Raw genomic sequence first — 18,149 nt, 5'->3', positions numbered from 1 at the left:
AGGGAGGCCAGTCCCGCGCCAGGGGGCACAGGGTAGGATTTGCTCCTCGGAGGAAGCAAATCAGTGAGCTTTACTGTGTGCCCAAAATTAGCCTTTTTCTTGCTCCCCCTTGGCTAATCGCATGCCCGAGCCCTGCTAGTGTGAGAGCTGCCACACACCTGGGCTCCCTGTCAGGCTCCCTGGCTGCGCCGCCCTGGGGACCGTGCCCGGCCCATCGCCCCATTCCTCCCGGCTCATTAGCCATGCCCAGCAACACCCCACAGACAGCCACGGCAAACAAAGTGTGGGGAGCAGGGGGAAGGGGAGAAAAGGGGATTTTTTCTCCTTTTCTAAAAGAAAGGAGTGTAGAGGAATTCTTCATTCACTGATCTGTAGAATGCATTAATATCCCAAGTGTTGGCACAGCCTCCCATGCTCAGGGGACCAACAATGCAAGCAATGACTCCAAGTCTGGGATCTTCAAATAAACCACCCCTGCTGTCATGGCCACCAGGAAAGAGAATAACAGCAATATTAGCTGACCTTCATTTTGTTGTTTCCCCAGACCTGACTGCTAGACCTCTGTGTGCCTGTTACTAGGATTTCTTGGCTGAAAAATGTGAGCATTTCCTAGATGATACAAGGGGCAGTTTATTAGGTAAATAAACCAGGCCCTAAGCAGCCACTGCTGTTTGATAATGAGGAGGGAAGGAAAGGACCAGACCTCCCTGCACCACCTAAAATAACCCCAGTCATGGCTCTCTAACTACCACCACACGCATACTTTTCAACAGACAGTTAATGAACAAGAGAAAGTCATTCCAGCCAAGCCAACCTGTGCACAAAACCATTTGCTGGGAAAACTGCAGGCCATAAAAATCCCAGCAGGCACTGTGTGTATCCTATAAAACTGTCCCTCTGTGGAAGCAGAAAGAAGTTTAAAAGTGTATTCTTTCAGGCTTCTGACAAAAGAAAGCATCATGTTTACAGAGGAGTCATGCAAGGCGGGATGAGCAGGAGAGCACCTGGGACATTCTGCACTGCTCCTAGCTTACCCGAGCTCCAGGAGCCACAGGGATGGGCATGATTACTTATAAGGCAGAAAATGACTCAAGGGTGAGGGTGCAAGCACAAAAGGCTACTGGCAATTAGAGGCAAATTTTCCAGCATATCCCACTCCATCTCACAGATAAATGCAATAACCAGATGAATTCAGAAAGCCTAGATTGGAAAATGAAGTTTCCATCGAAATGGAGCTCATGGCACTGTTTTCCTTGCCAAAATAGCAATGTTCTGGTGCATTTTTTAATATTTAGCAGGGAAGTATTACACAGGAGCTACTTGGTGTTACAATCTATCTGGGGATGTGGGACAAGACAACTCTAAGGCATCCAGTGCCCCACGAGGCATATCCTCACACCCACAGCTCCTCTGCAAATCCCAGCATCACCAGAATTTCACACTAAAGTCACTGGCACAAGCTGATCATCTGCAGCAGGGGACCCCTTCCACCAGCCCAGGTCGCTCCAAGCCCTGTCCAGCCTGGCCTGGAACACTCCCAGGGATGGAGCAGCCACAGCTGCTCTGGGCAACCTGTGCCAGTGCCTCAGCACCCTCACGGGGAAGAATTCTTTCCCAATCTCCCATCTAGCCCTGCCCTCTGGCAGTGGGAAGCCATTCCCTGTGTCCTGGCACTCCAGGCCCTTATCCCAAGTCCCTCTCTTGCAGCCTGTTTAGGTAATGGAAGGGGCCCTAAGGTCTTCTTGGAGCCTTCTCTTCTCCAGGCTGAACACTCCCAGCTCTTCCAGCCTGGCTCCATGGCAGAGCTGCTTCAGCCCTCTGACCACTTCTCCTCTGGACTTGTTCCAACAGCTCCACATTCTCCCTGTGCTGGGCCCAGAGCAGGAGGCAGCACTGCAGGTGAGTCTCACCTGAGCAGGGCAGAGGGGCACAATCCCCTCACCTCTGCCCATGCTGTGGGATGAGCTCAGCACTCAGGGGGGTCTGGGTGCCACTGCCCGTGGCCTGGACATGTGGAGCTTCTTGCACACCAACACCCCCAAATCCTTTTCCTCAGGGCTGCTCTCATTCTATTGCCCCCAGCCTGTTTCTGCGCTTCGGACTGCCCTGACCTGTGAGCAGGACCTTGCACTTGTCACTGCTCAACCTCCTAGGTCCACAGGGTCCCTCCAGTCTCCGCGGGGCTCCTCGCCCCAGTCTCCACACCCCATCCAGGCAGTGCTGCTCTGCACGCCCCAAGCAGGGCCCTGGAGGGCTCACCCTCCAGCCTGGCCCCGGAACGGAACCACCGACCCCAGATGTGCACCCTGGTTACAACTCTGCCGCAAGCACAGCTCCTGCACTTGAATGCCATGAGACAAACACTGCATGAACACACTTGATTTTCACCTTAAGTACATACATTTTCAAGTAACACCAGAGATGCCGTTTCCCCCCCAGCCTGGGCCAGCCCCCTCAGGGGCAGGGCTGGCTCACTGTGCCTCCCTTGTGCCGGAGGACAGTTTTCCTCCAGGCAGTTAGCAGAATGGCAGGAATCCTACTGCGTTTTTGCAATACAAGAAATATGTGAGATCCCAGCCCCTGCTGATTTATATTCCCAGTTTCTGGTGGGATCAGCATCCTCCATGCATCTCAGAACGCCCTGAAGAGACAACATAACCACTTGTCCCTAGCAGACTCATTTCTCCACTGACCACATCCTCCATGCATTGTTGTGTCCCGCGAGTGCCTGAGGCCTGGGAAGCAGAATTCCAGATGCTGGACCCTTGCTCTGCCCCGGCACTGTGTGCGCCGCAGTGCTGTGCTCAGGACAGCTCTGGGCTGGGGTGGATTTAGGCTAACACAAACGAGCAAGGCTGCAAATGGCTCATCATTTAGGAGCCAAAGATTAAGGCAGAATGTCAAAGTCCTAAGAATTACTAGACATTTAACCCAGATAATTTCCTCCTCGCTCCGTTCTAATGTGGCACGAAATCCCCCAGCCCAAACACCGCTGTATTTCAGCTCCATATGGGGTAGAGCTATTATTTTGTCACTGAACATAGTAGGAAAGGCAGAAGGAGGCAAGTCTGAGCCTTTTTGGTAATGTACAAATTAATACATTTCATCACCATTTTCAGAAATATAAATTAATGATTTAATCCTGTACTATGTATCCTTGGAAACCACACTGCAAGCAGCCCTTGAACATTTCACACCATTCCAGTTTTTTGGTTATTGAAAGACAACTAATTGCTTGGCCTTTTGCAGTGATGGACAGCTTGGGTGAGTGGCGTGCCCAGGGGCTTCTTTTACCACCACATTTGTACTGTCCCACTACATGGGTTGACAATAGCTGTTCTAAATCTCCTGATAGGTATGAACAAGCACTGATGAAGTTCAGTCTGTTTGAACAGCTGCATATGCAAAATGCATATGCAAATGTAATTAAGAAGATGTCTACTGCCTTTTGCTCTCCCGCTTCACCCTCTCCCTCTACCCTGGCTCCTAATGGGGAGAAATGGCATTTCACAGCTTCAGGCTTAAATCCCTGCCTGATTTACATCTCACAACTGAGTCCCAGAAATGCCACTCTTGGGGTGTCCTTGAAATCAGAGTTTGGCTGCTGAACAGCCCATGATTTTGCAGCCTCAATGGCCACTTGAAAAGCAACCCCTTGGCAGCATATCCCAGCAAAGGAACTTCTCCCCACCTCTTTTACATGTTCATGTCTTCCCTTCACCCTGTATTCACACCACACATGCTGTGCAGCCTGGAGTGAACCCCATCACTGCTGAACGTGCTGAGCCAGGGCGTGGTGGGAGTGAGAAGGCTGTGGTGGTGCTGCAGGGCCTCAGTGCCACAGGGTGAACTGCTGTTAGATGAAGTGAGCCGGTTAATCCAGGAAGGACTGATGCTCCCAGAGCTCCAGGTCTTTCCCTTCAAACTGAGCACGACCTGGGCTGTGTATCCCAAAAGATTGTGGCTGGAGCTCCAGCCTGTGGAAGCAAGAAAGCGCTGCCAGCAACCCCAGGCCTGTCCAATGAACCTCCGCAGGACGCAGGCTCCACAGCAAACCAAGGCTAATTAGAACATGAAACGAAATGGTAAACAGGGTGGAAAACACTGGGGCTGTACTGAGGGGAAATCAGATCAAACAGAGCTAATCAGGTTAGTTGGTAAGATAATGAATTTCCTAGACAAAGAGGTGTGATAGATCCATCCACACAGGCTTCGGTACAGCACGTGACACCACGCCACGTGGGAAATTATGAAAGGAAAGAGACAGGGATTAGCAGAGCTGTAAGGCCAGGAAACCGGTGAAAGGCGTGCTGAAAGAAGGACCAGAATGGATGGAGGTCACTGGCAGAGCTCCTCCAGGAATGGTCAGCAGGCTGATCTCATTCGATATTTTTATTAATGACTCTGGCACAAAAAGTAAGTGTGCTAATGAAACCTTCTGATGACACAAAGCTGGAAAGCAGCATCAGTACACAGGAGAGCTGGGACAGAATGTGGGGAAAAATGGATAACTTTGAAGATGAATGGAGGAAGATTGAAATTTGATGGGATGGAAGGGGAAGGCATGCCCTGGGGATAAACAGCAGCTTTTGCTATGGAAAGAAAATTAACTCGGGTGGAAACTGTTCAAGAGTGAGAAAGGCTCCAACAAACAGCCCAAACCAAAACTGACTGAGGACCAACATGCTGGAATTGAACCCCTGCCACCAGTCAGATAAGTGTGAGAGTGGACAGGTCATGGGGAGAAGGCCCTGGGGAGGCTGTGGTCAGCTCTCATGGTTAAAAAACAAAACGTTTAAGCAGGAAGAAGTGTAAAAACTGTTTATGAGACAACAGATTAGTTTAGGAGATCAGAATGCTTGTTCAAGCCTGCAACACAAAAGCTGTGAGGGAACACTGAGTGATCTCTTGGACACACACGTTTGCGAGAAGTAAAATAAAAGAGGAGAGAACTATTCAAGGCACCAGAACAAGGGCTGCACGTGGGCAACATGAAGTATCCCTGACAAGTCCAGGCTGAAAATAAGTTTATGACCATTTCAGCCTTCCAATAGGAGTAATGGGGAGGAAAAAACAAGCTTGTTCTCAGAAATTTATCTTGAAGGGATCCTCTGACCCAGAAGGCTCTTCCCGTTCTTTCCTGTTCAGCACACACAGAGCACACACCAGCAGGACATGCCTTATTTCCCACCTGGAAGGAGATCCATAAAGCAAGTTCAAATCACCTTCTTTTACAAAAAAATTTTACTTATGACTGCTAAGGTCCATCCTCTTACTTCAGATGAATCCATTTCAACATCTCAGTGTGAGCCGTTTTAAACAAACACTTGAGCTGTGAGTTTAGTGTATGTGAGGAAGACGAAGAGGAGGAGGCACAGCAAGGCCACGAGCTGGCTGGAGGGTAAAATGTCACTGGGGGAGAGAGGACGAGGCACATGCCTTGGGCAGAGGTATTATCTCAGCACCATGGCTGACCTTGTTCCATTGTGTCTGCGGAACTGGCAACACCCTGTGGGATATTCCCTCTCACCACCAGTCATCCTGTGCACTCCTCACCTGCTCCTTGGGAGTTCCAAGCTAACAAAGCCATGGAAAAGTCTTCATATTATGGGAAAGCACGATGGCAAGACAGCAGATGAACCAGAAGTCTTAGATTAGCAATGTGTTGAAATTACCAGACCAGTTCATTTAAAAGTTGTTCTGTTAACATAATTAATGACCCACATTGCCCACTATATCCCAGAGCTAATCTGCTTTGAGGCTTCTCTGGTGTCTAATGAGATTTGAGCTCACCCTGCCTCTTCCCCTCAACAGGGCCTTAATTGGGTCTCTCTAATGAGGATCGATGCCCAAATAAGCTTCTAGTAGCTCCTTATCTTTGTGACCTCTACCTCCAGCTAATTCCAGCTTCAATTAGCCAGTGGGCTACGAAGTCAGTGGGGCAAGGAGGGAGGAAGAGCACAGCGGCAGCTGCCGTGTCCTCCCGGAGCAGATTCCCCTCTGGCAGACCTCTGCTTCCCCGGGCACAGCCACCCTGCACGCTGGGGCAGGAAACGAGGGCAACCAGAGCACTACGAAGAGGGATGAACGAGGGAGTAAGAGTAGCAGAAAGCTAAGTCCTGCAGTGAGACCTGCTGGACTCCTGGTGTTCCCTGGCAGGGAGGCAGCAAGCATAGCTGCTGGAGAAAGGAACACAGAGCCAGAAAAGCCCAGATGGAAGTCCATTGCTGCCCTCACCACCTCCCTGGGCTGCTCTGCTCCCAGAGAATGAGACATCAGCACATTTAGATTTCAAGGAAGGACTTTTTTTTATGATGAGGGTGCTGACACACTGGCACAGGTTGCCCAGAGAAGCTGTGGCTACCCCATCCCTGGAAGTGTTCCTGGCCAGGTTGGATGGGGCTTAGAGAAGCCTGGGCTGGTGGGAGGTGTCCCTGCCCAGGGCAGGGGGTTGGGCTAGATGGACTTTAAAGGTCACTTCCAATCGAAAACACGACGTGATTCTATGATTTCGGATGCCAGTGTCCACTGAAAACACCAGAGATGAACCCAAATTAACCAAGAGATTCATTGTTCTTCTGCTAAAGGTTCTTTTCAGCTTTTCTTGCAGGGGTAACAACTCAGAACAAACTTTTCAACATGTAATTGCTTAAAGTGGAAGAAACTGAAGGAAAATTGTAATAAAAAACCCCAGGAAAATATATAACTTGCCAGGCTGAGAAAACTCATCCCAACGAAGGTTGAACAGGTGACTCAGAGCCAGTGCAGTTGTCAAGGCAGCACTGGGAAGGAATATCAGTGTAACTTCTCCCAGAGTCAGATTGCAGGAAAGGCTGATTTAACGGCAACTGCACCAGCTTCTCTTCTCCTCTCCACTGAGAAAAAGCCCAAGGGATGAGGACTTGCTCATCCCAACACACAGTGAACGTCAGAGGAACAAACCTGAGCAACTGCCATCCAGTATTTATAAAACCAACTAAATCCATGGCAAAAATAGCCAAGACTTAGAACAGAGAGACTGCAGAATCTGGCAGAAAAAGGCCCCAGGCTGTGTGAATCATTATTTTCTAGAGGAAACCTTGTATAATCCCAGCTACTCTGTTTTAAAACAAATCAACCCTTCCAAAAACTGCAATTAAGAGCTTTGGCAAAGTTCTATTTTTAATTCAGGTGTTTTAGTGATTTGATAGGATAAAAAAATCCCACCTGGTGCTTATTAACTTCATGGTAGCCTACACCCTGCTTTCAGCCTCCCCAAAACCCTAGTCGGAGGCAAAGGGCGGTGAGAGCATCTACCTGGGGCTGGAGAGAGGTGATTAGATTGCATTGCCATCTTGTGGAACAGGAGGAAACCAAACACGGGAAAAGCCCTGCTCAGCCACCACTGCAGCGTGTTACTCTGCAGAACCACCCCAGCAGGGGATGCGCACTGGCTGCTTCTCATTCTCCCCGTTTATCTGAAAGGTCAGAGGAAGCACACGGTGCAAACTGCACAGACATGGTCTGTTCCCCCCATGCTGCTTGGAAGTGGATGGATATGACTGGCAGGAATGAGAGTGGTTAGGGGAACTGCAGCCCAGGGGAAAGGGGCTGAGAGCCGAGAGAGGCTGCACTGGGCACTGGGGCTGTGTGTGGCACTGACACTGTCAGTATTGGTTTGTTCGCCTTGGTAGATATAGAGCAATAAAGAACTGTTATTCCTATTTTCTCATATTTTTGCCCAATAGCCCCTTAATTTCGGAATTATAGTAATTCGGAGGGAGAGGGGCTGCATCTGTCTATTCCAAGGGAGGCTCCTGCCTTTTTGGCAGACACCTGTCTCTCAAACCGAGACAGAACATTACTGAGAAATGGTTAATGTGTGTGACTCTGCACAAACCCCTGGAGATGCCCAAACTGGGAGAGACTGGGTGCAAACAAACGGAACAACAGCCGTAGTAAAACTGAAAAGCCTTGGAGCAAAGCTCGTAAATGCAGCCTAACATTGATTAATGACTTGTGTGAACAATTTGGTGAAAGCTCAATGCAAATTTCTGAAATCTAAGAAACTTATGTCCTCCCAGCGCCCAGCGCGTGCTGCAAAGGGATGAAACGGTGCCAAGCAGCGTGCAAACGTTTGCCTGCAGATGACTGATGATTTTCAACAATAATTTCATTAATGCAACAGGCTGAGATAGTGCATGTTTATCCTTCCGCTGCAATCACTGGGAGTTCCCAGTGACACCCGTGTGGGGCTGCCTGGGGCCACCAAGGGAGTGGGGCGGGAGCAGGACAGCCTTCCCTGGGCAGGGGCGAGGGCCAGCACTGTCAACAGCTCTGGAGCCAGCAAGAGAAACGGCCTTGAAAACAAGCTGCAAATGCAACAACCCACCCCAAGCAGCCCGAGGGTTGATGCCGGGCCTGAGGACAGCTGGAGGTGTGCAGCTGCTCCCTGTAGGGTGCTGTGCCGGCGCGCCAACACCCGCATCCCCGCACAAACCACTCGGGTCCCTGGGAACAGCCTCAGCGCGGTTCGCATGAGAGCGAGATGTTGAAATATTGATTAAAGTTGGATTTCATCAGCAATACTTTGATTTTATGATTATACTGGCTGCTTACAAAGAAACTGCCACCTCTACGTTTTTTTTTACAGTGATTATCCCACTATTCTGCCAGTGTGCTCCTCTTGGATCCACAGCTCCAGGACAGGCACTCCTCAGGAAAGGAAAAAGACATTATGGCTTCAAAAATGAGGCAAAAGCCCAGGAAGAGGCACATGCTGGAATAGTGTGGGGACTGGGCTTGAGCAAGGAAGGGGTGGGCAAGAGGGAAGCACTGCACGCTTGTTTCGATCCGAAGGAAAACACCAAAACCCAAGTGTTACTGAAGTTTTCACCCATTTAAAGAAAACGCCGGAGGAGAAAAAAAGCACTTTGCAGAAGTTCCCTAGCAGGTACCAGTTTTCCTCCTGCTTGGCTTTGTTCAAGGAACAATCGTACATACAGGGAGGGCTTTTCTCATCCTAATATACCAGTCCACTTCCAGTGCCAGGGACAAGGGTGGAAAAGGGATGGGAAGAATGCAATTACAGCCTGTGTCTTCTTCCAGCATTGTTGTTCTAAAACTCAGCACGGGCAGAATGAAACAGCTATCTGAGGCAACACAGTGTTTACATATGCCCAAATTGTTATGCAAACACAGGAAGGCCTGTTGGAGCAGAGGGAACAGGCACCAGAGGCAGCATTTCTCACCACCCCTCACAGAGAAATGTTTTTCAATGTGGAAAGGGTGAGAGAGGTCACCCCCAAGGAATCCAGCCCATGATCCTCCCAGCCTTTGCCTCTCCCATCCTCCTCCTCCTCCTCCTCTCAAATTCCCCAGGCAGCCAGTATGGGCTTCTGAGTTAAAGAGACAGGCTCATCATCCAGGAACATGTCTGGGGCTGCACTTGCATATGGAACCTGAAACGGAGGAGAAATCCCTCCTGGGTGAATTGGGAGCCCCTGTCCACCTTGGCAGGCATGGCGTGTTGCACTCTCCCATGCTCGTGCAGAAAGTGAGACCACAGGAATTATAGGGAGACTCCGAAGGCACACAGGGGTGCTCAGCATCGTTCAAGTGCGCTTAATTTTAAATTGAATCCATCTTGCACCAACATTAAAGATCTAAAATAAAAGAGACAGTCATGAACTCTGCAGTCACGCCTTTAATTCCATCTGGAGTTGGTACGAGAGAAATCAGAGACAAATGCGTCTGACGAGTCAACTTTAACCTCCAGAAGCAGCCACAGGTTTTCATCAACCTACATCAACCAAGCTTCCAACAAGTCATCACTGCTGGAGAACCAAATAAATCCCTGAAATATATTGCCTCATTGCCAGCCTAAGCTTGGGAGCCGCGGCTGCCAGACCTTCACTCCATGGAGTAAAAGCCCCCACCAGGCACAAAAAGGTACGTGACCATGTCAGCTCTTGACTTTCTCTTTACTAAACTACTAAGACAAATTTCAACAACTTCTGACTACAGGTCAGATTTCTACAGAGCATTTTGTGTCTTCTAGCACGGCAAGAAGGAACCACAGGCAGCAGAACCAGACATGCTACTTCCATGAGTGAACTGCCATCACCTCCCCATGGGCTTTGTCCCTCAGTCACTCACCCTCCCTACAGAGACATGCTCTGCCATCACGCACAGCATCCTCCCATGGTCACTGCTGCCAGCTGCCAGCTCTCCATCTGACAGAGGAGACCTGCCCTCACTCCCCTGAGACTGTAACCTTCCTTCGGCTCTGTGGCAGGGAGGCCAGCTCAGCTTACCAGCTCGCACACAGTTGAAGAGTCACCAAGAAGGATTTCATGCCTGGCAGGCTCTGAATGCCACTTGGTTAAGAACACACTAGAAATGCTCCTGTGGCCTTGCTCCCCACTGTGAGTGGTTTGTGAGAGCTGGTAGCAAGTTTTTGCAAACCTAATTAACATGCACCACTCTGATTTCATACAATGTCCAATCAGAACATTGTTGAGTCAAATGGCTTAAGGAAATTAACTGTACCAACACACATCAAGCACAGAGTCCAACCTGCACATCACCTGGAGAAGGCTGTAGGGTGGGGCTTCTGCCTCTAAAAGAAGCTGTCCTCAGGGGAGAGCACTGCACACCAATTAGTAACAGTTAATAACATCATCAGTTAACTGATGTGTGCACAAGCCATTTCCTACCACAGGATGTTGATTTCTTGTCCACCATCTTCACATGCCACGTCTGGTTGCGAAGTTTGTCGTCCGTGTTTTCCACCAGGCTGGTGAGGTCATCGATGATCTCTGGGGAAAGAGAAACATGAGCATTAATCTCTGAGCCCCACAGCATCACTGCTCAACCAGCACACTCCTGCTCCAGGCTCCAGAGCAGAAACCAGCTGCATCCTGCTGTCCTCCAGCAGGACAGACCAGTGCTCACATGCACTGAGAGGTTCAAATTCTGGGAAATTCTACACATGAGGCTTCAACTTCAGGCTGAGTTCACTCCTCTGCTGCAAGAGAGGAAGAACAAATACAGCCTGAAGGAGCTGCATCAGTTTAGGCAGTCATGGAATATAAAACAATGGCAGCCACAAAGCACTAGCCAAAGTGAGGGAATTAGTGCATATAGAATCACGGAATCATCAAGGTTGGAAAGATCTTCAAGATCATCTCGTCCAGCCATCAACCCAGCACAACCATAATCACCCCTAAACCACAGCCCTGAGTGCTACATCTAGATGACTCTTGAACACTTCCAGAGATTCTGACTCTACCAACTCCCTGGGCAACTTATTTCAACGCCCGACAACCCTTTCTGTAAAATCTTTTTTGTAGTATCATAGAATGTGAAAGGGTTGGAAAGGACCTCAGAGATGATCCAGCCCCAACCCCTGCCCTGGGCAGGGACACCTCCCACCACAGCAGGTTGCTCAAGGCTCATCAAACCTCGCTGTGAACACTGCCAGGGTTGGGGCAGCCACAGCCTCCCTGGGCAACCTGGGACAGTGTCTCACCACCCTCACAGGGAAAACTTCGGCCTAAAATCTCATCTCGGTTTCCCTCTTTCCGTTTCTCCCATTGCTCCTTGTCCTGTCCCTGCAGTTCCTAACCAAGAGTCCCTCTGCAGCTTCCCTGGAGCCCCTTCAGCTCCTGGCAGGTGCTCTGAGGTCTCCACACAACCTTCTCTTCTCCAGGCTGAACATCTAATCTGAACCCCTCCTGGCACAGCTTCAGGCCATTTCCTCTCGTTCCTTCACTTGAGACATTGCAGGAGAGACCAACCCTCACCTCACTACATCCTCCTGTCAGGGAGCTGTAGAGAGCAATGAGGTCCTTCCCAAGCCTTCTCTTCTCCAGACTAAACAAACCTAGTTCTCTCAGCCTCTCCCCATAAGACATGTGGAATGGAGTATCTCCACACTGGGCCATGACATCATCATTAAACCACATCCAGAACCACCACCTTCATAAAGGCTGAAGTGCTGAGAGCACTCGGTGCAGTCCCAGCCACGTGACCACAGAGGTCACAGTCAAAGTCCTGTCTTGGCTCCACTACAAAGCTGCAGGGATGGCAGTTCTCCTTGCAGCCCAGATGGTCCTCTGGGAAAAGGAAAGCGGGCAAAGTTTCTCCTACATCTATTTTTAATAGAGTGGAAAGAAAGATTTCAACCTCCTGTAACCGACGACTTTCATTTTGCTTGTACAAGGTACAAGGCTGACACCAAGAGCAACTATGGGTTGGGGTTGTTTAACGCTGAAAATTAAGAGCCACATTCAGGCAGTAAATTTCCTTCTCACTGACTGTTACGCTCTAATTTCCCTGAAGCACAGAGCCAGTGCTCCTGGCTAGGAGCTCAGCACATCGTGTCTGAGCTGCCTCTGCGCTGCAGGTAGGAATGGCTTTCTTTGTGCGTGATAAATCAGGAGGAGGACAGCAGCCAAACCCTGAATGCTACTGCATAGCATTTTGCTCTGGTTACACCACTAGCACTCTCCCCACTCCTGATCACGGTGTTAATAAGTCCATCCTCCCTGTGAGTAGGGTCGGGGTCAGCTGGCGAGCGCTGTGCCCTCAGCTCCTGGCAGGGCCTGGCATCTCTTCCCTGCTGAAACACTGTAGTTCCATGGCCCACAAGCAACAAAAGCAGACTTTAGAGCACACAACATCCAGTTAGCAAGATCTCCTGATATTCTCTTTATATTTACTCTCTCATTTATGCATCATAACTCTCTATGGATGCTGGCTGAGGGTTTAAGAACACAAGTCACACCCACAGGATGAGACCCTTATAAATCAGTCTTTATTGTAGTCCTGTATTCCTTAAAACAAGAGATTTCCCACATTATCTCTCCAAGGAAACTGGGGATGACACTGAAGAGGGCATTCCTTGTACTTTCCAAACTTCCCTGTGACACTGGAAGAAAACCCTGTCCTTGCAAGGGTACTGCCAGTGCATGACATCAGTTCCTGCAGCTTCCCAGGCACACCTGCAGCCCTCTGCTGCCATCCCTCCGACACCAGCACGTAAATGGGAAGGGGTTCCTCCACCATGCACCTTCCCACAGGCAGACGACCACAGAATCATAGAATATGAAGTTGAAGGGACCCACAAGGACCATCAGTCCAATTCCTGCCCTGCCCAGGACCCCCCAACACTGCCCCCTGTGCCTGAGAGCACTGGCCAAACACTCCCTGAGCTCTGTCAGCCTTGGGGCTGTGACCACTGCCCTGGGGAGCTGTTCAGTGCCCAAACACCTCTGGGGGAAGAGCCTTGTCCTGATATCCAACCTAACCCTCCAAGGGTGTTTATGTCTTCAGCCTTACCAAGGAACAAGCACTGCATCCAGATACAGATAAAACCAGTCTGATTGTACATACAGACAACAAGAAACACATATAAAATAATCAGAGTTCTGAAGACACAAAGGAAATGTCAAAGGCACATGTAGCATGGAGCTTTGACTCTCCTGGAGAGCTAAGAGATTTAAGCATCATCCTTCCAATGCATGTTTCAGTCTGCTCCACAAGTACTCTTGTCAGCTCCAGCAAATGCCTATGTAAAACGATATCAGCATCTGAAAAATCCTGTACTTTGCAAATATATAGCATTGTTAAAACATGAGCTCCTGATTTGTGTTCCACAGCCTAAACCATCCCTGTATTCCCAGGAAGGGAGGGCAGAGGGCAAACATCAACTGCTTCCCTGATGCAGCCTCTGGTTCACACTGCACATCTGACCTACCTCCTATGGTTAAGCAGCATCACCCACCACTACTGCTCTATTCCAGTCACAAACTTCATAGTTATGCTCATAATACTCGGGATTTTACAGTTCATCCTGCCCCAAAGCACACCTCCCCAGGTGATGGCAGGGGTTCTGCCTCAGCTGCGAGGTCTGTTCAGTTTGTAGTTCAGACATTCACTCTCCTCCCCCTCCCACCCAACTTTCCCAGGTCCAACATCTGCAATGCCAACAATATTTTGGGGAAACTTTATCTGCCCTGCGTGACTCAGCACGCAGGAAGCACACGGCAACACTGCCTGCACGGGGAGGTCTGTCCCAGTTTGCCTCTCAGTGAACAGAGTGCCTAAAGTTCCCATTGTCGTCAAGGACAAAATGATAAGCATTCTTGGGAACTAAGAGACTTTCCTCTGCCAACACTGACCAGACCCTCCTTGAAAAACATCCTGGTTAACAAGCTGTAGCTAAATGAGAACAAATGGGAGTAGGAAAATTTTCTGTCATCTTTTCAAAGCCCAAGGCACTGCAACTGGGACCATGTCTAGAGCCTCCCCTTTCCCATCATCCTGTCGAGCCAAAGAACTGGACAGTACAGCTTGGGAGAAGCATTTCTCCATGTCTCCCTGTCTCTTGACACAGACAGATGTCAGGGGAGCCCTCTGCACCCACCACCCTGTAGAGAAACCTCCACTCCTCTATCCCCACCAACACACTGTTCTGGTGACACTCAAGTACAGAGCAGTTCTCAACCTTCATGTAAAGGAAAGAATATCTCCCCACTTCAAGGCAAAGGAAACCCATGGGAAATATGGGCTGTATAAGGCAGAGCTGAAAACTAGCAATGAATTTCTAAGGTTGGCAGAGCTGCTGCCAGAGGAAAGTAACTCCATAGCTCAGAAAGCCTTCAGAGCACCGACAATCCTGTCAGAGCTCCGCAGGCTCCCACCTTTCCTGACAGATGACCTACTGCAACCCTCTCTGCCCTTCAAGCTGGCAGTTCCATGTTCCATCAGCTCTCATGTAGATGACTATGCAAGGAGCAAGTTGCAAAGAATGGAGAGAGCCCTGACAGCCAGGAAGGAGCAAGGCTGCCCCATGGGGAGGAGTGGCTGGGAGAGGCAGGCTGGCTGCAGAACGGCTCCAGCAACCTTCCGAAGGACGTTCCTGTAACACTGCACTGCAAACCACAACTCAGCCAGTAACACAAACTTAGCCAAGGTCTTCTTTCAGGGAAGAAGGATCTTGAAGCAGAAGATAAAACCCACTCCACAACCCCAGAATTAAACTCTGAGTCATCTGAGTGCAGCTAAGTGGCGAAAGTTTGAAGGTTGCTCATGCTGGAGGTGAGCTCAGCCAGGAGCTCTATCAGCAGGGACTTTTGCTCAAAAAGCCTTTGGCACCCCTGAACACATGCCCGTGCAGGGTGACAGCCAGCAGCCAGGTGGGATCATTGCCTTGGAGCCCACCAGTGGCTGAGTCAGCCAAACACAGCAGACAGGGAAGCAGCAGGTCCCTGCAGGAGGCACCTACATGGGCACTACCACGTCTCCTCACCTCAGCCCTGCAAGGCCATGGCAAGGAACCACGAACCTGACTCTACACATCTGGATACTTTTGCTGGTGATCAAAGTTATGAGATCTGAGCTGGAGCCCCCAAAGGGCAGGATTTCTTTGGGAGCCTGGTACGGATCAGACAGCACAATAACGGGACCTGAGGCCAATGCATCGTGCCTTAAACCAGGGCAAAACCACGGAGGCGTTTGCTGTGTGGACACAAGCCTGTCTGCAGCACTGGCCTTGCTCCTGCAGCTGTGGAACCAGCACGGGAGAATGGCACCATCATGGGCAGTCCCAGGGAGAGCAGGACGAATTCCACATGCAGATTTACAAAGAAAGCGTGCAGTAAGGGAACAGCAGGGAAAATTTAGGCTGAAACACTGGACACTTTTATTAAAAATCCCCCAGCAGTTTCTGATCACAGGCAATCTGTCAGACACTGCAGAGCAGCCAGGCTAAGCACGGGCCCAGGTTGGAAGAAGCATCCCTATGGAAAAGGTGGGAAACGCTGGAAATACAGCCATATAGTCCGTCAGCCCTCTCCCATTCCAGTACTAACTCCCCCAGAAGGGGACTGGAGAAAGCCAGAGCAAAGTGAGGAAAAGCTCCTTCTGTTAACTTTTTTCAAAAGCAAAACCAAAAAATTTTGGGTTTGTTTAACAATTTGCATTAAATAAATTCTCGCCCGTAAAGACAAATAAAAAGTCACTTAACCAGCTCCAAATTTGTCACTGCATCAGCTGTCACAGCCAGAAAATTAAACCTTCTAAGCTGCTGAAAACTCTGTTCATCTGACCCTGTATCTTAAGTACATTCCACACTGTTCTATCATGCTTGACTTCACAATCCCAAATGATACACTGAAGGCTGAGAGAGCTGGGGCTGTTCAGCCTGGACACAAGAAGCTCCAGGGAGACCTTAGAGCACCTTCCAGTGCCTAAAGGGGATCCAAAGGAGCTGGACAAGGGCCTGGAGTGACAGGACACAGGGAATGGCTTCCCACTGCCAGAGGGCAGGGACAAATGGGATATGGGGAAGGAACTGTTCCCTATGAGGGTGGTGAGGCACTGGCACAGGGTGCCCAGGGAGGCTGTGGCTGCTCCATCCCTGGGAGCGTTCCAGGCCAGGTTGGACAGGGCTTGGAGCACCCTGGGCTGGTGGAAAGTGTCCCTGCCCATGGCAGGGGGTGGGACTAGATGTAGATGAGCTTTAAGGTCCCTTCAACCAAAATCATTCTGTGATTTTGTAAAAGGCTGAGAAAAATGATCTTTATAGTATCTCTGAATTAAACAGTTGCATTATAAGTCACACTAGCACATTTTGCTGCTCCCAGTTTCTGGGGTCCATCCATGTGTGTTTTCACCAGGACTGTGCTAAAAATGACCACCAGAACATAAAATCCTTCCCTAGAATTCCAGTGGAACAACCACCCAGCAGCAGAGGTAAGGGTGTATTTATCCATGTCTTTGAAACCACATGTGCTAATAGCTAGAAGAATAAAGATTTATGCAAAGGACACCAACAGAAGACAGATGATAAAAAAACTGAGTGGAAGAAATCATATGTAATCCTAGAAATTTCTCAAGAAAAAAAGGCCATTCTTCATTTCCTTTTTCCTTCAGAGACTTTGCTGCTGCCATGAAAATCGGAAATGTTCTGTTTTCACTCTTAAAATCACCGATACCTCCAGTAAAAATCTGGTTCTGCTTCTCTGCAGCCACAGCATGGATAATCCCACCCCCTCCATGAGACAGGAGCCCCCAGATCAGGGCCGTAAGTCATCCCTGCGCGACGTGGCCATAGATCAGTGCACAGCTGGGCGCTCACAGCACGGGAAAGCAAACCCTGCCGGAGCCCAGCGGGTGCTGGCACAGCCTGCGGTGTCCAGGCAGATGCTCTGGCTTTTCTGTCCCTCCTCGAAAGGCTGCAAGCTCGAGACACCGAGTTTGCCTGCAGCCCCACGGAGCAGCACAGCACTGATGACAGGTATCATAGTACTACAGAATGTTCAGGGGTTGGAATTGAGCTTAGAGATCCCCAGCCCCAACCCCTGCCCTGGGCAGGGACACCTCTCACCAGAGCAGGTTGCTCAAGGCTCATCCAACCTGGCTGTGAACACTGCCAGGGTTGGGGCAGCCACAGCCTCCCTGGGCAACCTGGGACAGTCTCACCACCCTCACAGGGAAAGCTTCTGCCTAAGATCTCAATTTCCCCTTTTAATTTATATCCATGACAGCTCCTCCATCACAACCCCCATCTTCCTTTCCCATATTCCCAAATTCTCGGCTGACGTTTCTAACAGCCCTTCCGAATGGTTTGAGATTGGACATCTCTAGCAGCCGTCAAGTCTTTCCACAGCTGCTCAGAGGTTTTCCAAGGGAACAGTTTGCACTGGATACCATTTGGTAGATGATAAAAACAGCCCATCCCAGAGCGCTCTGCCCTCTGGGCCACCAGCGCTGCACCTTCCCAATGATGCCCTTTATGCTGAACCACATCCCCGACCAGCCTGAAGCAAATCACCAGCTTTCAGCTTGGAAACGAAATGCTCGGTTTTGCCAACAAAATGAGGAGGCCAAACATTTCCAGGGAGCAACACCCCCTTTTCCAGCCCTTTCAGTCACTCCATCATTTCCCTTTTCAACCCCAGTGCCAAGCCCCTGCCAGTGCCCAGTCAGCCCTGCTCTGCTCTGACAATACTGAAGACAGAGAAGCAAGTCAGCTGCAAGGTCATGAGATCATACCACAGACACAAGGGCACATTGCACCCTCCTCTGCAGGGTCCAACCTGCACGGAGGACACCAGAGTTACAGCATGTGATCAACCTGCATGTCAAGCCAAAACGGTGTC

General features: G+C 49.9%; 1 protein-coding gene across 1 annotated transcript in view; it reads right to left on the bottom strand.

Moving 5' to 3' along the window:
• Positions 1-18,149, bottom strand: part of STX8 (syntaxin 8) — a gene marked incomplete at its 5' end in the record, with an annotated part of 86,362 nt that overhangs the window by 26,839 nt on the left and 41,374 nt on the right. Inside the window, one exon of the mRNA XM_009072317.1 lies at positions 10,698-10,799. Coding sequence (XP_009070565.1) covers positions 10,698-10,799 — 102 coding nt within the window. The remainder of the gene's footprint in view (positions 1-10,697; positions 10,800-18,149) is intronic.

Source organism: Acanthisitta chloris, unplaced genomic scaffold, assembly GCF_000695815.1.
Source record: "Acanthisitta chloris isolate BGI_N310 unplaced genomic scaffold, ASM69581v1 scaffold11950, whole genome shotgun sequence".
NCBI lineage: Eukaryota > Metazoa > Chordata > Aves > Passeriformes > Acanthisittidae > Acanthisitta > Acanthisitta chloris.
Note: the sequence above shows the minus strand (reverse complement) of the source record. Positions and strands in the feature narration are given on the sequence as shown.